General features: G+C 45.3%; 1 protein-coding gene across 13 annotated transcripts in view; it reads left to right on the top strand.

Annotated features, from left to right (window-relative positions):
* PHKA2 (phosphorylase kinase regulatory subunit alpha 2) overlaps positions 1-27843 on the top strand; it is a 90790-nt gene that overhangs the window by 26940 nt on the left and 36007 nt on the right. For 8 of the 13 annotated variants that reach the window (XR_013413221.1, XR_003725983.2, XR_013413220.1 and 5 more), the window contains exons 2-12: positions 3163-3321; positions 5020-5067; positions 6292-6460; positions 8733-8815; positions 12706-12786; positions 14024-14122; positions 17258-17404; positions 18882-18935; positions 19857-19979; positions 22420-22515; positions 26844-26951. Coding sequence is in view for 9 of the 13 variants with exons in the window: in XM_015127030.3 (XP_014982516.2) it covers positions 3163-3321; positions 5020-5067; positions 6292-6460; positions 8733-8815; positions 12706-12786; positions 14024-14122; positions 17258-17404; positions 18882-18935; positions 19857-19979; positions 22420-22515; positions 26844-26951 (1167 nt within the window). In the remaining 4 variants the exon portion in view is untranslated. Of the gene's footprint in view, positions 1-3162; positions 3322-4914; positions 5068-6291; positions 6461-8732; positions 8816-12705; positions 12787-14023; positions 14123-17257; positions 17405-18881; positions 18936-19856; positions 19980-22419; positions 22516-26843; positions 26952-27843 lie in introns of all 13 variants that reach the window. The other 5 variants (XM_077989611.1, XM_077989610.1, XM_077989608.1 and 2 more) reach the window with 2 other exon arrangements.

Here is a 27843-nt window from a genome sequence, read left to right as displayed (position 1 = left end):
CTCTGTGTGGGTGCAGATATAGCTAAATAGTGTTTTTCAGTGTTTGGAAAGCAACATATGGTTAAAATGATCATATCTGAAACCATAGGCTTGGCTTGGACCAATCTCCCCACCATCCTCCAGTGGTCTGCATTTGCCTGTGTTTATGTTTAGCTTGCAGAATGGCATCAGACAGGGCAGGCTTTTTTTTCCTCCTCCATTGCCATACTTAAAATAAAGACTCCAGAGCTCCAAAGAGATGGGCCTGTTCAGGTGGTTCATAAGCATCAGTGAGTGAGAGTACAGATACGGCAGCATAGTCCATCTCCAGGCAAGGGAATGACTCAAAGACAAAACCACTGGGTCATCCCTATTAGAAGGGACAGCAGTAGCTGGGTGCGGTGTCTCATGCCTGTAATCCCAGCACTTTGGGAGGCCGAGGTAGGAAAATCACCTGAGGTGAGGAACTCGAGACCAGCCTGACTAACATGGTGAAACTCCGTCTCTACTAAAAATACAAAAATTTAGCCAGGCGTGCTGGCACGCACCTGTAATCCCAGCTACTCGGGAGGCTGGGGCAGGAAAATCACTTGAACCCGGGAGGCAGAGGTTGCACTGAGCCGAGATTGCACCATTGCACTCCAGCATGGGTGACAAGAGTGAGACTCCATCTCAAAGAAGGGACAGCAGAGCAGAAGTGGCAGAGTATCTGCCAATCTGTGGTCATTTCAGGTGTTATGAATCACATCAAAATGGAACCACCCCCGTCTTCTTCCAACACAATGCATTGGTTTTTATAGACTTAACAAGAGAAGCAAGTCAAAAAGTAAATATTCCTATTGCTAAGTGCAGTAACACCCTAATTTTACGTGGCATGTATGTGTATGGTTCTGAATATGGGGATCCCCTGAAACACTCAGACTGCTTCTCTGTAGTTGAATGAGGGGGACAGACAATATAGCTTTGGGTGAGGATGAACTAATCTACTCCAACAGTTAAGCGGTGTCTAAAGAGTAAGAGAGATGACTTTCAGTTAACAGGACAGGGATATTTCATAATCCAAACCACACTTGGCACTATGTGTAAGTGATCACTGCTGTGTTACCACAAGGTTGTTTGTTTTAGTAGACTCATGGTTGGTGGGCACACGAGGAATGGGTTGAGTTCTTACTCTGGGTCTCCTGAAGTTTCCCTGTCTCCGGCTTACCCAACAGGCCTCAGAACAGATAAAGATGCTTACGTTGTTGTTTTCGAGATGGAGTCTCACTTTTGTCACCTAGGCTGGAGTGCAATGGCACAATCTCGACTCACTGCAGCCTCTGCATCCTGGATTCAAGTGATTCTCCTGTCTCAGCCTCCTGAGTAGCTGGGACTACAGGCGCGCACCACCACACCCAGCTAATTTTTGTATTTTTAGTAGAGACAGAGTTTCACCATGTTGGCCAGGCTGGTCTAGAACTCTTGTCCTCAAGTAATCCACAGGCCTCAGCCTCCCAAAGTGCTGGGATTACAGGTGTGAGCCACCATACCCAGCCAAAATGCTTATGTTGTACATTATTGGTGAATAGTGATTTTCTAAAAGAATACCAGTAGTCCACTATTGGAATAAGATTTGTACTTTCAGTCATTCCTAGATGTCAATTCTGGTTGACTTTAACGTCAGTGATTCATAGTTGTTGGCCGTAGAACCATGTCAATACATTGAATGCTATTGCTCCTGTGGGTAATATCAGTTGAGTTTTAGATGTTTTAGAGTTTTTGATAGAGGGCGTAGATTTGTTAGAGGAGAAAGTCAAATATTTAATTCCTTAGGTGGGAACGTGTGAAACCATGCCAGTGTTTTTTACCTAATATTGGCAGTATCACTATGAATGTACCCAGTGGAGTTTTTTCATGAACTATCTTGTAAATAATATGCTACCCTTTTGAGTAATGTAATTTTTTAAGTTTACAAGATTCTGATTGTTATGATACATTTTATTAGATATGTACAAATTTTCAGGAAATGTCAACAGAGACTTTATCATTATGTGACTCTAATCTGATTTCTAGGCAGAGTTTATTAGGACTGGCTTTTAAAAAATTAATAGCTTTATTTACTTACCATACAATTCACCTATTTAAGCTGTACAACTGGATGGTTTTAGTATATTCACAGATTTGTGCATTCATCACCACAATCAATTTTTGAGCATTTTCATCACCAAAAAAAAAAAAAAAAAAAAAACTAGCAGCCACTGACTTCCAGATTCTACCTCTACTCCCAGCCCAGTCAACCACTAATCTACTTTATGTCTCTATAGCTTTGTCTTTTCTAGACTTTTCATACAAATGGAATCACACAATATGTAGCCTTTGGCATCTGGCTTCTTTCACTTAGGGTGATGTCTTCAAGGTCCATCCCTGTCGTAGCATGCATCGATACTTCTTTTTCCACCAAATAATGTTTCATTGTTTGTATAGACCACATTTCGTTTATCCATTTATCAGTTGATGAGTATTTGGCTTATTTCCACTTTTTGGCTTTTATGAATAATGCTGCTATGAACATTTGTGTATAATTTTTTGTGGCAAGGTCTGGCTTTTTAGTGACTCAGTTGCCCTTTTAAATACCCATGATATCATAGCTAAATAGGACTCCTAGATGTCGTCTTGCTTGACACTTTCTGTTTAGGCACATGAAGTATCTGGATTACCCAGAGAGGGAACGTGGTTTCCCTGGTCACACAGAGCTAGAAAGTGGATTGGGGCCCCGCCTCCAGGTTTCTTGCTTACAGGTTCAATGCTTTACCTATTGGTGTGGACACATGAAGGCTGAAGAAGACCTATAGTCTGCAATATGCAGCTTTGTGAAAGCCTTGCCGTCTTTTCCTGTTTGCTGTTTCTTCTGTTTTACCACTTACAACAGTGTGGTCTCGTCTGAAAGCAAGAACATAAGAGCTAGAATGTTCCTGAGAGATTTTCTAGTCGTGTATCCTCATTATACAAGTGAGGAAACTAGGGTGCTGAGAAGGGATGTGATGTCTCACCCAAGGTCACACTGTTAGTGGCAGAGCAAGGACTGGAACTTTGGTCTTCCTTTTCCAGGTCCCAGTCCTCATCTGCCCTATTAGGGCAAGCATCTGTTACCTAGGGACTGCATGAAGGGTGGCACTGAGCCATTTTGTGTCTCTTCTCTAATAGAATCCCGTCACGGGGCTACTGTCAGCCAGCCATGAGCAGAAGGATGCCTGGGTGCGGGATAACATCTACAGTATCCTGGCTGTGTGGGGCCTGGGCATGGCCTACCGCAAGAATGCAGACCGCGATGAGGACAAGGCCAAGGCCTACGAGCTGGAGCAGGTAATAGTGACTGATGGCTGTATCTCGGCTACTCAGCCACCTTCTCCTTGAACTGAAAAACCCACAGAGAAGTAGCTATGCATGCAGAACTGTTTCGGTGCAGGCCTCTCCTCTATTTCTGCTATAGAATATTTTGGGGAAGCACTTAGATAGTCTCAACCTCACATTGGTCTTTCTGTTTGAGATTGGAGATTCCCCCGTAAGACAATGACAACATCCAAAATCATACCAAATAGAAGATGAAAGCAACCACATTTCTTTTTTTTTTTGAGATGGAGTCTCACTCTGTCACCCAGGCTGGAGTGCAGTGGTGCGATCTCAGCTCACCGCAACTTCCGCCTCCCAGTTTCAAGCGATTCTCCTGCTTCAGCCGCTCGAATAGCTGGGATTACAGGCGACTGCCACCATGCCCAGCTTATTTTGTATTTCTAGTAGAGAAAGGGTTTTACCATGTTGGCCAGGCTGGTTTCGAACTCCTGGCGTCAAGTGATCCACCCGCCTTAGCCTCCCAAAGTGCTGGAATTGCAGGCATGAGCCACCGCACGTGGTTGCATCCACATTTCTAACCCCAAAGTGTAAATTTGTATAATTAGTTACATTTCTTTCACACGTACTTTATCCATTTTGTACATATTTATGCACAAGACATCATCATAAACTGATAAGTTTTTTAAAAGTCACCTCACCACAGCTTCACATTCCAAAGCATGTACTCTTCAGAGTAGTCACTCTGGAAGGATATTTATCCAAACATTATTGCTACTGCTTAAAATATTTTTGAAACTTCCCTTAAAAATGCCTTTCTAATTTGAGCCATTCTAGGAAAGCAATCTTAGTAGTTTATGGTCACCCTTTAATTTTGAACCAAATTGGTGTTATCCAATTTGGGGGCCTCTGTTATTCACCATACAGGACAATGAAGTCCTTTTATTGTTTTCCCAAATCTAGAACCAAGATACCTACCAAAGATTTGCCATCACTGAGTTTGTAGCAAAATAATCTGTCCCTGAACACAGGAAGTATTTTCCAAGTGTTTTGAGTGGTAGCATTGAAATATAAAAATCATTCTCTTGGCATGAGAGCCCTTGGGATTTATCTTTGATTCAGACATTCTTCAATGGCCTCACGGTCAGTGGATCGTCTGCGACATGGTGTCTCACGTATTAATGTAGCATTATTGTTGTTATTTATAATGAGGATAATAAGAGTAGTAATTGGTTACAATAAATCATATTATTCAGAAACCTTGGCTGTCAGTTGCATTTTGTTAGAGCTTTACTCAATAATTCAGTGATGGTTTCACAAATGGCCATGTTGGCGAACATTACTTTTGGGCAGGCATGGTGGACTTAGTGTAACAAAAATAAATTACCAAGAAATATGACATAAAGCTCCAGAGTACTACACTTACAGGAATTGTGTTGCTAAGATGTCAGCGAGGAGTCACTGAATTTCAGAGCTGGCGGATATCATCTGATCCAACCCCTTTATTTGAGATAAGTCACTTTGTTGAGATATTTCTTTCTTTATGATGGAGCAGAGAGGACATGAACCATCAGAACACTCACGTAGGCTCGGGACTGGCCTTTCCAGGGCAGTTGCTGGGCAGCACTGGCTTGCCAGCCACAGTGATCAGGAGGTGATTTTCCTGCAGCAAGGACCCTGGGCCGTGTTGCTGATTCTGCTTTATCTCCGTAGAACGTGGTGAAGCTGATGCGAGGTCTTCTCCAGTGCATGATGAGACAGGTAGGCAGAACCAACACATGTGTTTGCCAAGTGGGCATTCCATGTCATTGTAATTGTGACAGTTAACATGCTTAAGATGTTTTGTACTTCTCAAGAGGAAGAGAAATTGAAAATATTTTGCTTACTTTCTCTCTCTCTCTCTTTTTTTTTTTTTTTTTTTTTTTTTTGAGACAGAGTCTTACACTGTCACCCAGGCTGAGTGCAGTGGTGCAATCATGGCTCACTGCAACCTCAAACTCCTGGGCTCAAGTGGTTCTCCCACCTCGGGTGTGTACTACCACACCTAGCTAATTTTTTTTTTTTTTTTTTTTTTTTAAGATACAGCATCTCACTATGTTGCCCAGGCTGGTCTTGAACACCTGGACGCCAGTGATCCTCCCGCCTTGGCCTCCGAAAGTGTTAGGATTACAGGCGTGAGGAACTACCATGCCCAGCTACCTTCTCTTTTTAAAATTATTTTCAGTAACTTTACTATTGAACCACCGTCTCAAAGGACAGTTTCTGAGAATCTCTTTTGAAGAGTTACATGGATAAAAGGAGAAACATGCTTTTTTTGGAGGGGGAAGAAAACATTTTTTTAAAAGCGGCTTCTAGAAAGCCTTATATTATTGTTTACTCCATCATGTTTACGAAAGGGTATATTTTCATCGAGATGAAATGCTTGAGTTTTTAAAACTTGATATTATTGTTGAGTGGTATTTTCAGTGAGGGGTAAATAAAACAATTCATTGAGCATGTACTGCATACAGAACATTATACTAGGATCTGCACAAATTCAAAGATGAAGACGAAGCAGTCCCCACCCTCAGTCAGCGCAAGCAAAGACATAGTTGCTCTTTTCCTTTCAACATTAAGAAACAAGAAATTGAAATTTAAACAGGTTCCTTTCCTCCTCTCTTTCTCTCCCTTCTTCCCTCCGTCCGTCTCTCCTTGAGTATCTGCCATGTGTCACAGCTGGGGATATGTAGACAAGGACACCCTTTGGCATGACCTGTCACTCCTGCAGATGAGATTCCCCCCAGGCTGGGACATTTCAGGCGAGTGGGCGAGAAGAATCCCCAGCACAGTCCCTCTGTGCTGTGCCACCTAGCAGCTGCCCTCCGTCCCTCTGGCTCCCAGAAGTAGCAGATAAGAGCTCTAGATCCAGGTGGCTGGCCATGGCGGTGATCTCTGCCAGCCACGAACCCCTGTAACTATGCAGAGCGGGCTTGCCTTCTCCCTCAGGTGGCCAAAGTGGAGAAGTTCAAACACACTCAGAGCACCAAGGACAGCCTGCACGCCAAGTACAACACCGCCACCTGCGGCACGGTGGTGGACGATGACCAGTGGGGCCACCTCCAGGTGGATGCCACCTCTCTCTTCCTCCTGTTCCTGGCCCAGATGACCGCCTCAGGTGAGCTGGGATTGCTGGAGCCCGTTGTATAAGGAGTGACAATCCGGAAAAGGGGTGGGAGAAGGGCAGGCAGCGGCCAGTGTGTCAGGCCATGTGCTGCTTCACTGCTTTAATAAAATTTCTCAGACAAGGCCATTTATACCGAACCAAAATGCATTTTCTCACAGTTCTGGAGGCTGGGAAGTTCATGACCAAGGCACTACCAGGCTCAGTTGTCCGGTAAGGGCTCCATCCTCCAAAGAGGAGGACCGCTGTGCCCTCTCGTGGGGGAGGCCAGAAGGGCAGGAGAGCCAGAGGCTCCACGAAGCCTGTTTCGTAAGAGCCTTCATCCCATGCAGGATGGGAGGAGTCCACAGGGCCTAATCGCCTCTTACGGCCCCACCTCTTAATACCATCACATTGGCCACACCTCAGTTTTGGAGGGGACACATTCAAACCATAGCAATCAGTATTATAAATTAGCAGTTTACACAAAAGACAAGCATGCTTCCCCATATTCCATGCATTTGTTTCTGCGATAGGGCAGGGAGTGCAGAGACCCTGTCTGTAACCTGCGGAGAGGACAGTCACCCTCCACCTGGGCAGCAGCAGGGCGAAGGCTGTTGAGCTGGCTCTCTTAGTTTCCCTCTGTTGAGCATACAGCCCCCTTACCGTCACTCTCCTAGTTCCTGGAGCCACCTAGGTCCGGTCTAACTTTGACACTTAGCTATCTGCAGACCATCTCACCCCTGCTCTTAGACTTTTCTCCTCCAGGATCAGCAGCCCTGTCCTTTCAGCTCTCCCACTCACTACCCTGGTCACCCTCTTCTAGACACACCCTCACTTTTCCAAATTATATTTGAACAACACCATTTCCGCCACTCAGCAGCGTGCCCAGAGCAGGTTGAGCAGCCCGCTACTCAGCAGGCTGAGTAGGCTCACAGTTTGCCGGCGGTGTGCCTCGTTCCCGTTGAAGCTGGAGCCGCTGGCCTCTGTGACAGCCTGAACACCAGGCCTCTCTCTCTCCCACTAGGGTCTTATACCAGGAGGTCTGTCTCCCACGATGGCATGTGCCACAGATGCTCCCCCACGTTAGGGCACTTAGCAGCTGTATCTCGGAGTTCGTATCACCTACCAGTCCAGTCAACTGATGTGTCTGAGGCCTCCCATTCATTGCAGACCACAAGTGTGAAACCCTCAAAATCCCAGAAATCAGTCAGCAGTATTGTTTTGGCTGTGTGAATAAATCACACATTTATAAAGTTACGTTTTGGCTATGAAAGTTAATATGAGCTCACTGTAGATATTTTGGAAAATATAACAGAATACAAAGAAAAAAATTCCACTGCCAACTTTCATTTGGCTGTGTCTCCTCCAAGTCTTTTTTTCCTGTGCATTTTTTTTTTACATGTTTAAGGTCACGTTGTACACATAAACATAGTCTTTTTATTACACAGCGTTATAACAAGCATTTCTCCCATGATATAACAAGCTCTTCATAAACATTATTTTAGTGAGTTTATCAATGGATATACCATACCTAAACTATTCCTTCCTTCTTTTATTTTGCTTCTATAACTAATGTTGCAATACCAACTTTGACCCCATCTTCATTTACTTCCTTCTGAGAGTTAGATATCACTCAAAGGCAACTCATATATTGCCAAATTGTTTTCAGTTTCTAGTTAAACTTAGTTCTGATTCAACTTCTAATCTGGCTTACTAGCTAAGCTTCCGTCATTGATGTAAGAGTCCATTTCCTATCATATCCATAGCAACTTCCAGAATTCATACTTTAAAAATACCTGTGTTTGTTATAACTGACTGTATTTTTCCGCAGGGTGGAAGGCCAGCTCCTGGAGTTGGGGACTCCCTGTCTCCCACTGGGAAAAGTATTCACCCTTCTCTTTGGCTCACTCAAAGATAGGGACGGTGTCTGTGGTTCTTCTGGACTAAAATCCTTGCTTTGTTGGAACCTTCTCAGCACCAATCCAACCTGTACCAGAGGTTCCAAATCTCTCTCAACCCTTTCTACTCATAGGCACACACAGCAAAATGGAGCCATTCCTTCTCCTTATTTTCCTTCCTTCCCTCCTTCCTTCCCTCCTACCTTCCCTCTTTTCTGAGATTAGACACTCACTGTTATGCCTTACTTCAGACTTCATTTTTGATGCCTTTGGAAGAAAAATGAAAATGAGGGTAAAAGGGTTTATTTCCTAGTGTGATATTTGTAATTTGTGACTGGCAGCTCTCTGCAACATGGCTTCATAACCTCATTGTTTTTCTTTGCTAGGCTTACGTATCATTTTCACCCTCGATGAGGTGGCCTTCATACAGAATCTTGTCTTCTACATAGAAGCTGCATATAAAGTCGCTGTAAGTATCAACCCTGGCAGTCTTTTCCGATGTGCCAGTCATCAAAAAGAATAAAAATCATACAGTGTTTTGAGGGCCAGGCTGTTTGGGGCTCACCAAAAAGTTAGTGAGACTAGAGCTATGAGATTGTGTCATCTCCACACACAAAGTGCGTAGTTTTGTCCTGGGATAGAGTTGGGGGTTTCATGTTTTTGGAATGCACTCTGTGCTCTGTCTGAATTCATTATGCTTGTTTTTTTATTTTATTTTATTTTATTTTATTTTATTTTATTTTATTTTATTTTATTTTATTTGGATTCTCGCTCCATCACCCTGTCTGGTGTGCAATGGCATGATCTAAGCTCACTGCAACCTCCGCCTCCCAGGTTCAAGTGATTCTCCTGTCTCAGCCTCCTGATTAGCTGGGATTACAGGTGCCTGCCACCACGCCTGGCTAATTTTTGTATTTTTAGTAGAAATGGGGTTTCGCCATGTTGGCTGGGCTGGTCTCGAACTCCTGACCTTAGGTGATCCTCCAGCCTCGGCCTCCCAAAGTACTGGGATTATAGGCATGAGCTACCGCTCCCGGCCCATTATGCTTGTTTTATTTTATTTTATTTTATTTTATTTTTATTTCCATAGGTTATTAGAGAACAGGTGGTGTTTGGTTACATTAAAGTCCTTTAGTGATGATTTGTGAGATTTTGGTGCACCCATCACCCAGGCAGTATACAGTGCACCCTATTTGTAGTCTTTCATTCCTCTCCCCCTTCCCACCCTTTCCCTCTGAGTCCCCAAAGTCCATTGTGTCATTCTTATGCCTTTGCATCCTCATAGCTTAGCTCCCACTTAGGAGTAAGCACATACGATATTTGGTTTTCCGTTCCTGAGTTACTTCACTTAGAGTAATAGTCTCCAGTCTCATCCAGGTCGTTGCGAATGCCATTAATTTATTCCTTTTTATGGCTGAGTAGTATTCCATCATATATATACCACAGCTTCTTTAAATACTCATTGACTGACGGGCCTTTGGCTGGTTCCATGTTTTTGCTGTTATAAACATGCATGTGCAAGTGTTTTTTTTCATATAACGACTTCTTTTCCTCTGGGTAGCTACCCAGGAGTGGAATTACTGGATTAAATGGTAGTTCCCATTATGCTTGTTTGAAATAAGATCCTAAAATGTCCTGCAGGATGCATATGTGCTGGCTTGAGTTGGGGCTAAAGAGGTAGCAGCATTAGCACCTTGGTGGGAGCTGGAGTGCCACGAGCATCACCCCAAACCGGGCCACAGGTAGAGGGGCTCAAGCCAGGCAGAGCCCCAACCTGGGCCAGATTTGCTGAGTATAAATGTATATAAACCCCCTTTCCTCCGAGCTTCTGTCTGGTTTGGAAGGCAAAGCCTGAGGCACCTTTACACAACAACCCCAGTGTGTAAAGCTATCAGGGAAGGAGGGAAAAGGTAAAGGTTGGCTTTAAAAAAAGCCACTATGGTCTAAAAGAAGGTCAGCAAAGGTTTTCTGTAAAGGGCCAGAGAGTAAATATGTTTGGCTCTACAGGCCCTAGGGTCTCTGTCACAGCTACTTGGCTCTGCCTTTGTAGCATGAAAGCAGCCATAGACCACATGTAAACAAATGAGCATGGCTGTGTCCCAGACAGACTTTGCAAAAATAAGCAGGAAACTCGATTTGGTCCAAAGACTGGATGGAGTTCGCTGACCTCAGGTCTAAAGCAGTGATTCCCAACGAGAGGCAATCTTGCCCTCCCAGGAGACATTTGGTGACATCTGGAGACATTTTTGGTTGTCGCACCTGGTCAGTAGGTGTTCCTGGCATCTAGTGAGCCAAGACTAGGACTGCTGCTAGACATCCTACAATGCACAGGCCCGCCCCCCACGGCTTAGATTACCTGGCTCGAAATGGAGTAGTGCTGAAGTTGACAAACCTTGGTCTGAAGAAACTTGAGAAGTCTTTGTGGAAAGGGTGGGCATTGAGTTGGACCTTGGAAGCTGAGCAGAGTCTAGATCAGCAGAAGGGAGGAGATAGGGAGTTTGGGTACAGGAATAGCTTGTGCAGTCCCAGAGGCAGGAACAGGCTCTGAGTGCGGCTGGGTGGGCTGGGGGGTGCTTGAGGAAAAGGGTACAGAGTAAAGGAGTAGACTTAGGGGGAAAGCTGACATTGGAAAAGAGTAGAACGTAAGTGGATCTTGTGTTCCACTCTCAGCTTGTGGGTGTGTCTAAGGAGGCCAGATCATGGGGCATGTGGACATCCAGAGAGAGAGAGGTGAATGTGATCCACTAGGAAATACACCATTTGTCATTTTAGACCCTGAAGCAAGGGAAAGCAGCAATCAGAGCAGTTTTTGAGGATAAATCACCCAGTGCCAGGGTTGGAGGAAAGGTGGGTTGGGCCACAGGAAGGCGCAGATGAGAGGAGTGCTCAAGGAAAGAAGCCCAGGCTCAGTCACCAGGCATGCTCAGCGGGGAAGTTGCTCTAGGATGCCTGAGTCTCAGTCTCCACATTTTGAAAATGCTCTGGCCAGGCGTGGTGGCTCACGCCTGTAATCCCAGCACTTTTGGAGGCCGGGACAGGTGGATCACCTGAGGTCAGGAGTTTGAGACCAGCCTGACCAGTATGGCAAAACTCCGTCTCTACTAAAAATACAAAAAGTAGCCAGGTGTGGTGGTGTGCGCCTGTAATCCCAGCTACTCGGGAGGCTGAGGCAGGAGAATTGCTTGAACCTGGGAGGTGGAGGTTGCAGCGAGCTGAGACCACGCCACTGCACTCCAGCCTGAGCAACAGAGCCAGACTCCGTCTCAAAAAAAAAAAAAAAAAAAAAAGAAAAGAAAAAAGAAAATATTCCTTTTTGGAGATAAAAAAATAAAGACTGAAATGTTGGCATCAGTCCTGTGTAAGTTGGGTGGTCAGCTTTCAGTAGTACACACAGCATTGTTTAAAATAGCATCCCATAGCCGGGCGTGGTGGCTCAAGCCTGTAATCCCAGCACTTTGGGAGGCCAAGACGGGCGGATCACGAGGTCAGGAGATCGAGACCATCCTGGCTAACACGGTGAAACCCCATCTCTACTAAAAAATACAAAAAACTAGCCGGACGAGGTGACGGGCACCTGTAGTCCCAGCTACTCGGGAGGCTGAGGCAGGAGAATGGCGTAAACCCAGGAGGCGGAGCTTGCAGTGAGCTGAGATCCGGCCACTGCAGTCCAGCCTGGGCGACAGAGCGAGACTCCGTCTCAAAAAATTAAAATAAAAAAATAAAATAGCATCCCATATGTGGATTTTTTAATGAGAATATGAATTATACGTTAGGTACACATGTATCAAGTTCTCTGGGTGCCAGCATTCTGAGTCAATCCCTAGTAATTGGTTTGTAAATACCACGTAGGTTCAGTGTTCTGTGTCTCAGTTGTGACTTTGGCTCCAGTTACTTGCTGAGCATTTTTTCCCCAAGAGGTAATGCTAAAAATAGGTACTAAATTATTTTAAATGCTTTTGCTGGCTTCGACTAGTTATGACCCATGTGCTAAAGTTTCTGTATTCCATCTTACAACATAAGTTCAAAGGCATCGACTAAATAGAGAGGCAGCATTTTATTCGATCTTAAGAAGATAAAATATTTTGTTCTCCATACATCCAGAGTTTCTTACAAATGAATACCTTCTAGAAATAAGAAATTTGAGAGTGTTGTGGCATGCACTTTTGTCCCACTTGAGTATTTTCTTCTAAAATTCTGCACAGAGGTCTCATGAACTGAAATCGAGGAAGAACACAGTATGAGTCTACAAAGCCTCCGAGAAGATCCACTTATGTTTCAAAAGGAACATGAAGCATTTTTCCCACAGCACTTCTCATATACCTCTTTCTCCCCTCTGATTCCCACCTTTTTCTCCCCCAGGATTATGGAATGTGGGAGCGTGGAGATAAGACTAATCAGGGCATCCCGGAATTGAATGCAAGCTCCGTAGGAATGGCCAAGGTGACGGTCGTCCTGTTTGTTCTTCCTTCTGCACGTTTTTACTGCTTTGATTTGGTTCCCTTCATCAGGAATTTGGATTTAATCTGATTAGCATATTTTTCAAAAGTCAACAGCAAGTATGTGAAATTCAAGTGGCACAGGTACCCCAGCCACCTGAAATTCTAGGTAAAGAAGGTAGGTTTCCAATGCTGAAATCTGCCCGTGGCAGAAAGTAAGAGTGATCCGTCCTGGTTAGCTGCTGCCATCACCCACGGGTCTAAGCTCTTGCTGTTGTTTAAGAAGCTGCATGTGTGATGTCCGGTCTTCTTTTCTGGGTCTCAGAGAGGACTGGAGAATATCACCACTTTGTAGGTCGGACTCACAAGTTCAAAAGTCTGCAAGGTCAGTCAAATAACAATACGAAGTGAAACTAGCCAGACAGCAAGATGGGGGTCAGAGGAGGTATTGGGGACATTAGGAAACTTTCCCTGAAGGTACTTCAATTCAAACTCATTTAAAATACTCTTCAAGCCAAACAAAACACACCTGTGGGGCAGATTCAATCTGTGGGCCACAGTTTGCTTCTCTTGCCATAGACATATAGTGTGCCTCCCTCCCTCCTCCAGAATGAAGTGTATTTTTTGGACAGAGTAGAGCCTCCAGGGCTATAATTTTTAAAGCAACAAAAATTATGCTCTGTTGAAGTAAACAGAAAATGTACTTATTACTAAAAGAATTAACTTTCTGAAATGCCAGATGTTTGAAGTTAACTGTTAAAACGTGAGAGAAAAGACGACCATGAATTTAGTGCACACACACACACAACGTTATGAACTTGTTAATTCATTTTTTGGTAGAATACTAACTTCACTTTGGAAAATGTTTTTCTGTTTTCTCTTTCTTGTTTCCATAATGAGCAGCAATGTACAGGAGAGCTCTGATCCACTGAAAATAAGAATAGGGCCAGGCACAGTGGCTCACGCCTGTGATCCCAGCACTTTGGGAGGCTGAGATGGGAGGATCACCTGAGTCCAGGAGTTTAAGACCAGCCCTGGCAAAATGTGAAGACCCTGTCTCTAAAAAAAAAAAAAAAAAAAAAAGACTAGAACGTGACTACAGGAGTTTAGCTGGATTTTTAAAATGTGTTTCGTTACCTTTGGGAAAACATGTATACTAGATTGCTTAATGAAAAAGGAGTGCCAGATACTGGAGTGTATGTTTATTAGAAAGAAAAAGTAACTCATACCTGTGTTTGTAGGCAGCTCTTGAGGCAATTGATGAACTGGACCTTTTTGGAGCCCATGGAGGACGCAAGTCAGTGATTCATGTTCTGCCGGATGAGGTTGAGCACTGCCAGGTAATAGCCTCTTGCATTTCAGAGAGCAGGGAAGGAGAGTCCGGGCATGGAAGGCCTGGGATGCAGTGCAGATTCCCCACCTTGCTGGCTTGGTGATACTTTGCTTCTTTGAGCTTCAGTTTTCTCACCCATAAAATGGGCATCCTGGGACCCTCTCCTCTGGCCTCACAAGGTAGTTGTAAGAATCAGTCAACTTAGTCTGTCTAAGCACTTTGTAAACCAGAAAAGTGTAAGACACCATGATGCTGTAGAGATGGAATCAGCAATCCAAGCAGCCTTGTTTTGCAAGAGGCAAATGTTTTATGTGTTTTGAGCACATAGGTGGTTTTCTTTCAGGTTTATTTCACAGTGCCCCCAAATTGAATGATGAGCTAGTTCACTTGGGGGTGGGGGGGTGGGGATGAGTGGAATAGGAAGTGGAGAAGAAATGAGATGGGAAATTAGTACAACCTCTGAAATACAGGTCAGAGAAAGGAGTGATCTAATACAGATTGGGGGATTCTATTGAGCAGAGTGCAAGTCATCAATTGCTAGGCCCTCAGCACACTCTTATTTAGTCGGAGCCCACTGTGTGCCAAGTATGCTGCTAGGGCTAAAGAGGGTCAGATACATAAAGACTTGTGAATGGAGAGCTTTTGGTAGAAGTTTGTGTTTCCAGGCAGAGAAACCCTAGGGAAGAGTGAGTTACAGAACAGGGCCCTGGGCTCAGTTGGCTATAGAAAAGAAACCTTTATTCTGAAGCTGAAGGGTTCCACCCATCTTGACCCTATCTTCCAGCTCACTCAATTTTTCCCCTTTAGGTAGTCCTGGTATTTCTTGGGGTATAATCTTTTTTTTTTTTTTTTTTTTTTTTTTTTTTTTTTTTTTTAAGAGGAGGTCTTATTCTATCGCCTAGGCTGGAGTGCAGTGGTGCAATCATAGCTCCCTATAACCTCAAACTACTGGGCTCAAGCAGTCCTCCTGCCTTAGCTTCCCAAGTAGCTGGGACTACAGGCATGTGTCACCCACATCCAGCTAATTTTTTTTCTAATTTTTTTGTAAGGACAGGGTCTCGTTCTGTTGCCCAGGCTGTTCTCCAACTCCTGGCCTCAAGTGATCTTTCCACCTCAGCCTCCCAAAGCTCTGGGGTTGCAGGCATGAGCCACTGTGCCTGGACGTGGTGTGCATCTTAATGGATGTGTAATCCAGTGGAAATGCGTGAGCTTTGCAGCCAGCTGGGCCTGAGTTAGATTCCTAGTTCTGTCACTTACTAGCTGCTCGAAGTCTCAAGGTCCTCAGGTGTGAATTGGACATGGTACCCTAAGTCCTTCTTTGTTGCGGGAAGTCAGGGACCCCGAACAGAGGGACTGGCTGAAGCCGCGGCAGAAGAACATAAATTGTGAAGATTTCATGGACATTTATTAGTTCCCAAAATTAATACTTTTATAATTTCTTACACCTATCTTTACTGCAATCTCTAAACATAAATTGTGAAGATTTCATGGACACTTATCACTTTCCCAACCAATACCCTTGTGATTTCCTATGCCTGTCTTTACTTTAATCTCTAAATCCTGTCATCTTCTTTGTGAGCTGAGGAGGGGATATATGTCGCCTCAAGACCCTGTGATGATTGCGTTAACTGCACAAATTGTTTGGAGAGCATGTATATTTGAACAATACGAAATCTGGGCATCTTGAAAAAAGAACAGGATAACAGTGATGTTCAGGGAACAAGGGAGGTAACCTTGAACTGGCCGCCGGTGAGCCGGATGGAACAGAGCCATATTTCTCTTCTTTCAAATGCAAATAGGAGAAATATCGCTGAATTCTTTTTCTCAGCAAGGAACATCCCCGAGAAAGAGAATGCGCCCTGAGGGTAGGTCTATGAACGGCCCCCTTGGAGGTGTCTATCTTTTATGGTGGAAGCCAAAGGGATGAAATAAGCCCCTGTCTCCTGTAGCGCTCCCAGGCTTATTAGGATGAGGAAATTCCCGCCTAATAAATTGTGGTCAGACAGGTTGTCTGCTCTCAAACCCTGTTTCCTGATAAGATGTTATCAATGATAATGTCTACCCGAAACTCATTAGCAATTTTAATTTCGCCCCATCCTGTGGTCCTGTGATCTCGCCCTGCCTCCACTTGCTTTGTGATATTCTTTTACCTTGTGAAGCATGTGATCTCTGTGATCCACACCCTATTCGTGCACTCCCTCCCCTTTTGAAAATCACTAATAAAAACTTGCTGGTTTTACGGCTAGGGAGCATCACCGAACCTGCCAACGTGTGATGTCTCCCGCGGACACCCAGCTTTAAAATTTCTCTCTCTTGTACTCTTTCCCTTTATTTCTCAAACCAGCCAAGACGCCTAGGAAATAGAAAAGAAGCCACGATAAATATCGGGGGTGGGGTTTCCCCGATACTTCTTCATGTGAAAGATTCAATGAGCTTGTGTTTGCAGGGGTCTAGCCCCATGTCTGTACATGTTAGATCTCAGTGTTAACACCTTCCTTTCCCAAACTTTTCCTGATAATTTCAACTCCTTTCCAAGTTTCCGGCACCTAATCCAGCCACTTACTTATAATTGAGGCCATATTATAGTGCCTCTAAGTAACCCTAGAAAGATACTAGGACTAAACTACTTCTGTGGTTTGCCATTTTGTCTGAGTATTCATGAGATCTTCTGGATTTGACTCCTCCTTTAAGTGGTTTCTGGGTCACCCAGTCCAACTGTTCACATTCCACAGAAGCCAGACATTTCTCCAAGCTGGCCACGTGTATGTGTTCTTTTCTGGTCTCTGTCTTCATAGCCAAGACACCTTAGCCTACTGACACAGGTGGCTCTATAGTTCCTCCCCTACATGTCCTAAAGGTCTGGCAAAGTCATCACTGCACGGAAGGAAGGGAGACAAGCAGTTTGCAGCACGGGCTCCAGACGGTACCATGCTCTCCCCAAGCCCTGACTTCTCGCCTGAGGAATAGGAATCATTGGCTGGGTATACAGGGTTGGCCAGCAGGGGCCATGTTGGTAGGACAAAGCTTTACTCAAAATTGGCAACCGTATTTGAATGTTCCCTTGGGGCTGAGCGCATGGTCCCTAGATACTGCGCCTATTAGTGCATCTCCAGATTAAACCACCTCTTTGTTTTTCATTCAGTCTATTCTGTTCTCCATGCTGCCAAGAGCATCGACATCTAAAGAAATTGATGCTGGACTTCTTTCCATTATTTCCTTCCCGGCCTTTGCAGTGGAAGATGTAAACCTCGTAAATGTGACCAAAAATGAAATTATTTCTAAGCTCCAGGTAAGCATTAGCCATGCTGGTGCCCTTCTGTCCTGTGTGATGCGCGTGGAGCAGCTCACCCATGCCTCAGTTCCCCATGAGGTTAATTGCTTGATTTAGCTAAGCAGATACATAAAGTGTTCAAAGCTGAGTCTACAGGCAAGAAAACAAAGTCTCCGACTGATTTAGTGGCTTGGTTCTCTCCTTGAGTAGCAGAACTGGCACTCAAGCAGGCACCTTTGAACCCCAGTTTGTACCAGTACCATACTTCTAAGGCAGAGCTGCTTAACCCTTTAGAGGTCACAGACAGTGTATAGAGTCACTGCCAGAAAAAAAAATGCATATGTCCCAATATCCTCAAACTTTACACACAATTTCAGTGGACTTGCCAATCCCAAAGTTACCTTCAGGTTAAAAAAATCCCTGTTTTGAGGTGAAATGCAGTAACCATGATACACTAAACTGAGAATATTAAATACTCCAGCCAGTTGAAACTGTCGGTAAAATTATCAAACAATGTAAGTTTCCCTAAGCTGAAATCTGCAGGTTGATTGTCCTATTTAGGTTCCATGAAAAATGCTTTTGTCCTTTGGAGTCCCTATGTCTCCAATCATATTCCCAAAAGAAAGCAGCTGTCTCAGTCAGGGTTCAGTGGGAAAAAGGGAACCCCTTTACGTAGTTGAAGTAGGAAGGGAATGAATGCAGGGAATGAAGTGTTTACAAGAAGAGCGGGTTCTAGGCTGAGCCTCCTGGGATGACTCCCAGGACAGTGCAGTGCTGGTCGCTAGGGCTAGGGACATAGTTGCTTCCAGTACCCTTGCGAGAGCCACATCTGCTGTAGCAGCTTCCACATACTTACAGAACTGGAGAATGGACTCCCAAAGCTGCGATTTATGGATTAGGGGGTTCAGATTAAGAGACTGCTACGCCTGCCCTCCTTTCTTAGCATCCAGGAAGCTGGGACAGAACCCTGGAGCCTGCAGCCCAAAACCAGCAGCGACAGTCCTAAGCATAGGAAGCCACCCCCCTCCGTTTCTGCTAACCTTTGTGGAGGTGCATCTGACCTTAGAGCCTCCTCTGCAGCCAAAGCCTAACTTCCAGGAGCCTGGGGAATGTCCTTTTAGCTTTCCAATCTTGCAGGTAGGAGCAAACCAATCCAAGTATCTGCCTTGGTGGCTTTTCTAAATAGGGTCCTTTTAGGTCTCTGTGTAACACAGTAAGTCAGAATGAAGGCGTGGTTGTTCACTGAACTCTTGGTAATTACTCTTGCAGCCCTGATACTCCAATGGAATGTTTTGGCGTTCCCTTCCAAGTACCAATCAAACCTGAATTGATTTTGCTTATTACTTAGATATATTAATAACTGTACTGACAGCAAAGAACAGTTAGTATAAAATTCACTACTAAAAGATTCATGGGAAAGAGGGTGCAGGGCTGACTTGAATTAAAACGGCAAAAAAATTCCTCTGAGCTCATCGAATGCACTTTCTCTTATTAGGGGCGTTATGGATGCTGTCGCTTCCTTCGAGATGGTTATAAAACTCCAAGAGAGGTTGTATTTAAATATTGTTTCTTATCCTTCCTCAACTGTTTCATCTCTAAATTGCCACTGTGTTCTCCCTGTATTGATTATAATTATATGTTGGAATATTGGAAAGGGAAGTATTAATTTTGGAGTCAGCAAGCCTGGAGCCAGGCAATAGAATAGTATCTTCAGTAGGGACAGTGAGCTGGTCATTTAAAACCAGCTTATAGGCCAGGTACAGTGGCCTGTAATCGCAACACTTGGGGAGGCTGAGGAGGGAGGATTGCTTGAGCCCAGGAGTTCGAGACCATTCTGGGCAACATAGTGAGACCTTGTCTCTACAAAAAAATAAAATAAACAAAATTAGTGAGACAGGCGTGATGGCATGTACCTGTGGTCCCAGCACCCCAGGAGGCTGAGGTGGTAGGATCACTTGAGCCCAGGAGGTCAAGGCTTCAATGAGCAGAGATCACACCATTGTACTACAGCCTGGGTGACAGAGTGAGACCTTGTCTCAAAAAAATAAAAATTTCTTTAAAATTTTAAAAATAAATAAAACCAGCTTGTAGACAAGGACAACTGGTTCTGTGGCTCACACATTTTTCTTAAAGACCAACTGTGGCCTCCTCCTTGGGTTTCTTTGCCACAGTGACTAATATAATGATATAAATCAGATCATCTGCCAAACTTGGTGGTAGACATATTGCTATTTCTTTGTTAGAGATATAGGAAGCTTTAATATAATAAACTACCAAGGAGTCTTGTGTATGTTTCTGAAATGTTACCATGGCAAACTGCCAAAAACAGCATCTCATTATAGTAAAATCCTACTCATGCCAACCTCAAAGCTGTAAAAATCAGACAAGCATGGGAAACCCAGTGAGGCACGATGGTATTATGTATGTACTCTGACATTACGTTTTAAAAGTTTGACTTATTTGATTCTAGGACCCTAATCGACTGCATTATGATCCCGCTGAACTCAAGCTCTTTGAAAACATTGAATGTGAGTGGCCTGTGTTTTGGACATATTTTATAATAGATGGAGTCTTCAGTGGTGATGCTGTTCAGGTGAGAAAATGCTGGATGTTATGTTGATAATTATTTTCATTTCACCGGTATACTGATTATTATTAGAACATAGGGTTGTGCAAGAATTTAGGTCACTGTTTCAGTTATCTGTTCCCACTCAGCAAACTTTCCCAAAACTGAGTGAATTAAAGCAACAGCTATTTTATTTATTTGCTCATGATTCTGCAATTTGGGCAGAACCCAGCAGGGACAGGTTGTGTCTGCTTTACCTGCTGTCAGCTGGGATGGTTCCATGGAAGTGGAGAATCTATTTCCAAGATGGCCTCACTCACATGGACAATTGATGCTGGCTAGCAGCTGATGCTGGGAGCTCAGCTGTGCTGTTGGCTGAGGCCTTGGTTCTCCTCCACATGGCTACCTTGGGCTTCTCACAATATTGTAGTCTCTGGGCCATTAGTTTTACATGTTGGTTGTTTTCCCCCGCAGAACACAAAAGCAGAAGCTGCCAAGCTTCCTTAAGTGTTAGGCCCGGAACTGACAAAATGTCACTTTCATCACATTCTGTTGGTAGGGCCATCCCATATTCAAGCAGGAGGGGACTAGACAAGGGCATGAGTACTAGGAGGCATGGTTCACCGGGGTCTAGCAAGAACAGTCCATCACAGACAGGTTTTGCTGTTGCTGTTGTTCTTTCCAGATCAGCCAGTGGTTTGCTGTCTTTAACCCTAGTTTGGGGTGCTCTTGGATAACATCTTACTTCATGTAACAGCCTCCTAACTTGAATCTCAACCTCTGGCCTGGCTCCCTGCTGTTTCCATTCTTCTCACCCATGCCAGAGTGATCTTATTAAAAGGCAAATTAGGTTATGCTACTTCCTTGCTTGAAAGCTTGCTTGAAAACCACTTCGTGTGTTTTGTGGGGTTCCCTGCTTTCACCCCTTTAGCCTCATTTCTTAGTGCTGCTTTCTTGAGTTCTGTGATCCAAGCACACTGAAGTCCTTTCAGTCCTTCAAACAGGCCATGTGCCCTCCTCTCTTCTCAAAGGCCTAGGACATTCTTTTCTTCCCCAATTGCCCCTCCCCCTTCCCTTGGTTCAATGTAAGTGTGTCTTGTTTCAGAAAGCTTTCTCTGACCCTAAAAGCTGGGGCAAGTGCCCCTGCGCCCCACAACTATAACAGCATGGGTCACACTATGTTGTATCTCCCACTTACCTGTCAAAGGACCCTGGTAGAGGCCATCTCTCTCTCCAGTTCACGGGTATAGTCCCTGTGCCTAGTAAACATTTGCTGATGCAACACTCATTTGTTCAAGACCTGCCTCTTTAGCTTCTACTTGGTACCATGCTCTGTGCTGAGCCCTGAGCATACTTCGTTGAACAGAACTGACCTGGCCTTGTGAAGCTTACATGGATGACTGACATCACAGATGCTTTGCCATTTTTTCAACTGGTTCTGATCACGTTTGGTGGGGGTGGGGATACGCAATCAGAGATCCATTTTAGCTCTTGAAAGCTCTCCTCAGGAATGCTGGGGGGCTTCAGAACCAGCAGTCAGCTGGAAATATTAATATTTCCCCACTGTTGATGCTTTCTCTTAGGCTTCAGTGATTATCTTAGGTTTTCTGTCATTTTATCCCAGAATTGAAAGATCTCAAAAGAATTGACTTAGAATTTCAATTGTGAATAGGCTTAACAATGATGGGGGGAAGAAAACTCAGGAGAGGAAAATGACTGTGTTCAGCATCTTGTTGATTAAGCCTCGTGAAATCTACTGCCCTACTACACCTTTGCTGTCTCTCACACTTGTTGCCCAATGACATTTTTAATATGGAGTCAACTTTTTTAGTGCCCACACATGAGTGAGAACATGCAGCATCTTTCTGTGCCTGGCCTATTTCACTTAACACAATGACCTCCAATTCCATCCATGTTACTGCAAATGACAGAATGTTATTCTTTTTTTATGGCTGAATAGTCATGAATGCCTCTTAAGTAGAAAACTTACCAAGAGATGGAAATGGGATACACTGCTTAAGATACAGCTTCCCCCACAAGAAGTTTATAATCCAGTTGCTGAGACAAAATTTAAATATATGAGGGGTTAAGAATGAAATAATTACATGATGGATTAAAGACAGAACATGAAGGACATCTGACACACGGTGTAGATATGACTACTAGAGGAATTTTGGGGAAGAAACAGCTACTGCATGATGGGTGCTCTGTCTCTCTTTCTGGAAGCGTGACAGGCAGGGCTGAGCTTAGACACACTCCTGAGAGGAACAGCCGATCGTGTTTAGCTCCTCCTAACACTGTAAGTGGGCCTCCTGCACTCCTGGAGCTGAGGGTATTTGTGCATTTCTTTGCCCTGTGTCTGAACTCTAATCTGTTGCCATGAGAGCTTTTTTTCTATGTTGCACTGCTGTTACAGCATTCATGACCAGACCTCCTTCCTGCCATGGATGATGGGGCTGTTTTCCAGGTCCAAGAGTACCGAGAGGCCCTGGAGGGAATACTCATCAGAGGCAAGAATGGGATCCGCCTGGTGCCGGAACTCTACGCTGTCCCGCCTAACAAGGTAACCCAGTGGCAGGGGGCCCTTTGCACTGCTTATCTAGAAATAAGTGACTCACTGCTTGGCCTGTTGGTATTCTTTATCCCCTTTTTCGATCTAATGAATACTTTTTCTCCAAACGTGGTTTCAGAAGCCTTAGGTAGGCTGGGCACAGTGGCTCACGCCTGTAATCCCAGCACTTTGAGAGGCTGAGGTGGGTGGATTACTTGTGGTCAGGAGTTTGAGACCAGCCTGGCTGACATGGCGAAACTCCATCCCTACTAAAAAAAAGAAAAAAAAAAAGCCAGGCATGGTGGCACATGCCTGTGGTCCCAGCTACTTGGGAGGCTGAGGCAGGAGAATCACTTGAACCCAGGAAGTGGAGGTTGCAGTGAGCCAAGATCACACCACTGCACTCCAGCCTGGGCTACAGAACAAGACTCCATCTCAAAAAAAAAAAAAAAAAAAGCCTTAGGTAGTGTCCAGTCTATCCCAAGGAATCATGGCTTTGGAAAAATATGTGGAACATGCTTGATCACGGGTATCACGGGGAGGCAGCAGTTGAAGACCTTCAAATGATACCTGTCCCTCCCCCCAAGTCCTGACACAGGCTCTCTGAAGAGCGTAAACCCCTGTTGTACACTGTGTTCTTACACACTTCCACAGACGAACCCAGTGTACAGGGGTATTGAGAATCTCTTCCTTTGATTCAAGCAGTTTGCAAGCTAGAGTTTGAGAATCAGTTAGAAGCCATTCTACATCAGGGAGAGAAAAACAGTCCAGTTCCAAGAAAATGCCCAAACATAGTTTTATTCTATCAAGTTTCCTAAATTGGGTTATGATGGACCTATTATCTTGGCAGGAAGATTTGTCTGTCAGTATCTCATGGTTAGAAGGGAAGAATTCTTGGTTCCAGGCTGTCCCTTGGATGCTTTTGGTGCCTCAGGGCTTGATTATTGTGTTTGTGGGATGAAAAGGCCTTCAGAGGGCCGTGTCTTCCCCAAAATTGCCAGGGCCTGGAGGAGGTCATAAGCCAGCAGAGGCCTGGCATACAACGACTTGGGTTTAGGTGTTCTGTGGTTGAATCAGGCCCCCACACACGTGGCCACAGGACTGGCATGGCCTTTTAAAGTGTCTGCCTCAGCTCGGAGAGGCTGTGGAACCTGTCAGAGCTCACACAGCACTGGGCTCCGCCGTGGGGCCAGACCCCAGGTTCAGGGCCTTGCCCCCACCCCACACTGCCTCCTAATGGGTGATCCATTTCTGTGTAATGGAAGTATCTACACAATGGATGCTCTCACTAGGCTTCTGAAAGCAATAGTATAGTGGGCTTCTTTATTTTTCCATAGAAAATACATTTTAAAGGAATCTGATACTTGATCCTTACGGCAAAATAGGTACCACCGTGTATCACTTTGGGCCATATTTCCATCTAAAAGGAACTATTATGTGTTAGATCACTGAACCAGTTAAACCAAGTAGAAAATCAAAGGAAGGAGTTTCCATGAGAAGTAGAATGTGCCATTGCCAGAAGCATTCAGTTTTTTGCATTTATATCAGCCCATCTGGTTCACTGGGTCCCTTGAGGTGGCTGCTTGCTCCAGGTGGGCTCACCAAGCCCCACCAGCCTGGACCCTTAGCCCTGAGCTCCGGAATGTTGATGACTTCTCATCCCAACATGAACCAACGGTCCACATCATCCAAGCTCTCTCAGGACCGATTTTGTTCCAGGGTTAAGGGCCAGACTTTGGAGAGGAACTAGTCTTCTCTCACTCTGCAGATCAGTCTACGGAGCCTGCTAGGGCTGTGTTCCCTCTAAGTGTCCTCAGCCTAGATCCCCTGCAAATAAATGTATTCCTTTTAGTACACATACTGCAGTGTGTGGGTTGGCGCGGGGCTGGCAGTGGGGGCTGGTACCTTCCAGCAGCCACATGTTCATATCCCCATTCAGGTCGCTCCTTTCCCAGTACTGAGGCATTGGGGAAAACAGAATTGGTAATGAGAAGTCATTTGGAACCTGGAAGCAGAGCAAGGGAAAATAAATGCCTTCAGGGTGGTTTTACTTCTTCTGTGGTAGAGAAGAGCTGTCCAGTTATACTAGAGGGACGTTTTACTGACTCTGGTAAATGCCAAGTGTTAAGAGCTACCCTTTTCTTTCTTGCTGATGAACAGTGCTGACTACACATTGAAAAAATTACTCTGTGACTTTCTCTCTTCTAAACTCCACACTGACCTTTGGGTTTCTGCTTGTCATTACAGTGTCCTCAGCATGTTCACGCTGGTGTGCTAGGCACCGATTTTGCACACTCTTTGACACTGATTGCATTTTGTATTGGCTCCTTCTGGTTGACAGCTGGGAAAGTTCATTAGTCACATCAATAACATGTAGAGACCACTGGGAAGGATTTCTGGACACAGGGCCACCACAGGCCCATGTGGCATCTGTGTGCAAATTAGATAAAGGGCCTCAGGGTAGCCGCAGCCCTGGGCCAGGGTGGCATGCAGCTTGGATGTGAGCCCCACTCATTTCCTCAGCCGGATGTGCTTGCGTAGGGCACCACAAGGCCCTCCGTGGACAGCTGGAGACCAGTGAAAGTGTCCCCGCAAACATGGATTGAGCAGCCGCTCCATGCCAGGCATCAGACTAGCTACTAGGGCACAAGGGTGGCCACAGCACCAGCTCTGTCCCTGTGAGCTTGCAGGTTAGCGGGGGCCAGAAAGGCTGGTCCATGAGATGGAGGGCAGCCACAGCAGAGGCGGCAGCAAAAGCATGGCACCTTTGAGGACCTGTGGGCAGTTCGGAAGGACCAGTGTGCAGAGAGGCGGAGAGGGACACCTCCATGCAGGGCAGGAGGTGGCTCATGGGTGGGAGGAGTGCAAAACCAGGCTGTCTTGTAAACTGGACACCTTGTCTGCTCTCTATTGAATATTTCTCATTCCAGATATCTGCATTCTTTTTTTTTTTTTTTTTTTTGAGACAGTCTTACTCTGTCACCCAGGCTGAAGTGCATTGGCGCAATCTCGGCTCACTGCAACCTCTGCCTTCCAGGTTCAAGTGATTCTCCTGCCTCAGCCTCCTGAGTAGCTGGGATTATAGGCATTCACCACCATGCCTGACTAATTTTTGTATTTTTAGTAGAGATGGGGTTTCGCCATGTTGGCTAGGCTGGTCTCCAACTCCTGGCCTCAGGTGATCTGCCCACCTCAGCCTCCCAAAGTGCTGGGATTACAGGCATGCGCCACCATGCCCAACTTTTCAGTCTTTCTTAACACAACTTACATTTCAAGTAGTTTTAACATACTACCTGATTATCACACAAGTAATTCTGTACACTACAAAACATCTAGGATTCTGTAGAAAGAAGAAAACGTTATCTCTAATTCTACCACTCAAAGATTATGACATTTTGGAGAATCTCCTTCCACACTATTATCCTATTGGATTATTTGATCACTAATGACATTTAATTCTGTTCAGTTCATGCACTTAAGTTTTTCTTAAATGTTTACCACTATTGAAAAAATTTAAAATTTAACTAAATATGTTAATAACATCATTGATTAATCTGCAAGCAGAAGATGAGTCCCCTCATGGTGTGATGTTCCCCTTGGGAGAAGGATGGTTCCTATTTCCTTTGGTTGACTTATGTTTTCTGGAAGAAAACAAGTGGTCACTGACATTACCCCCAACCAGTGATGTGATGACTTAAATGTCTAAGTCCAGCATGGAGTTTAGAAGAGAGAAAGTTGCAGACTAGCTTACAATGTGCAGCCAGCCCTGTCCTCCAGAAAGAACACCAACGTTTATTTTACTGAGACGGAAGCCCCCCAGTGGGTTCAGCTTTTTGAGGCCCTGAAGGAGGGGTTGCAGGTTAGTAGTCCAAGTGTTTTTCCTCGGCAAATAGTGCCACCTTCTGGCGATTCTCTTGCATTAGGCGCACAGTTTATAAACCCCTAGGGATGGCTCCAGCGATGCACCACCACAGCTGGAGGCTGATGTTTTCCATCATTTCACCCATCATGCAGCCAAATGTAAGCATGAGCCATGACAGTTTCCATGGCCAGAGCCATGCACGAAGCAGGCAGGCCAGGCATCCGGTGCTGGTGGCCTTGCGTGTGCCTGTAGGAAGAGCGTTTGTCCAGAACCAGGCCGCAATTTGACTTCCACCTCTGCTGCTTTATAGCCTTGCGGCCCTGAGGAAGGGGCTTGCTCCCCAACCTCCTGGCGCCTGCACAGAATTGGCCTGGAGGATGAGTACCATTTCATAAATCCTCAGTGCACTTCCCAGGGTCAGGTATTGTGGCCATTTTATCCTCTGACTTTCTGACTTTGGATTTGTCTCTCTTTCCAGGTAGATGAAGAGTACAAGAATCCTCACACGGTAGACCGAGTTCCTATGGGGAAGGTCCCTCATCTGTGGGGCCAATCCTTGTACATCCTCAGCTCGCTGTTGGCAGAGGTAGGGAGCTTAATGGCCTCGCAGACTGGAAACCATGTGATTGAAGGTGCAGGGAACCCCGGAAGGGCATAGGGACTCTCTGCCAGGGGTGCGTGTGGATGTCTTTTGCATCTTCATGCGTTTAAGGTCAACTGGACCGTGTTGGCTCCAGGGCTTGACTCCTGGCCTTGACTCCTGGCCTTGTGTGTCCATATTTCCATTAAACCAGCTCAGGTCCATGAGGTCCCAGCACTCCCCTTCACCCCCTGCCAGCATTCCTCTGTGGCTAGAATCTCTTCCAGTTGATGGTCAGAGGAGCTGGAAGCTTCTCGGCCAGGATTGTTGGCACATCTGATCCTAGAAGATAAAAGATTTGGGAAACGACTTGATTGGCCCCTAGCTGCCCCTGCTCCAGTCCTAGGCGCAGGAAGCACAAGGACGACAGATTTCTACAGAAAGAGGCGGTGGGCCGGATTTTCTGTGGTGAATTTTGTGTCAGGTGTTCCCCCGGACAACCCGCAGTACCCTTCCTTCTGCAGACAACTGCCTCTTGACTCCTTTCTTTTTGTTCAGCATTGACTTGTCCCCGGGCTTTTGTTTTAATATGCAAATACTTTGGAGCCCCCTCAAATGAATCTCCCAGTCCTCAGTGTGAGTGACCTTATCAGATGGGCTGTTGTTCCTGAGAGGGTCCTGCCCAGCTGAGTGCTTTGGCTGGACCCGGGGAGGCAGGGAGGGGAAGGAGCCCAGGGAAGGGCTGAGGGGCTGCCAGGCTCTAGTAAAGGCGGAAGGGGCGGTGGGTCAGCATGCCACCAGGTTCCTAGAGTGTCAAAGCCCAGGATGAAAGCTACCACTGTGGAAGCAGCCCTCAGGAACTCTGCCTGCCGAGCTGGAGCAGTTGTTTTACGGGTAC

Source organism: Macaca mulatta, chromosome X, assembly GCF_049350105.2.
Source record: "Macaca mulatta isolate MMU2019108-1 chromosome X, T2T-MMU8v2.0, whole genome shotgun sequence".
NCBI classification, from domain to species: Eukaryota; Metazoa; Chordata; class Mammalia; order Primates; family Cercopithecidae; genus Macaca; species Macaca mulatta.
This window is presented reverse-complemented; position numbering and strand designations above follow the sequence as displayed.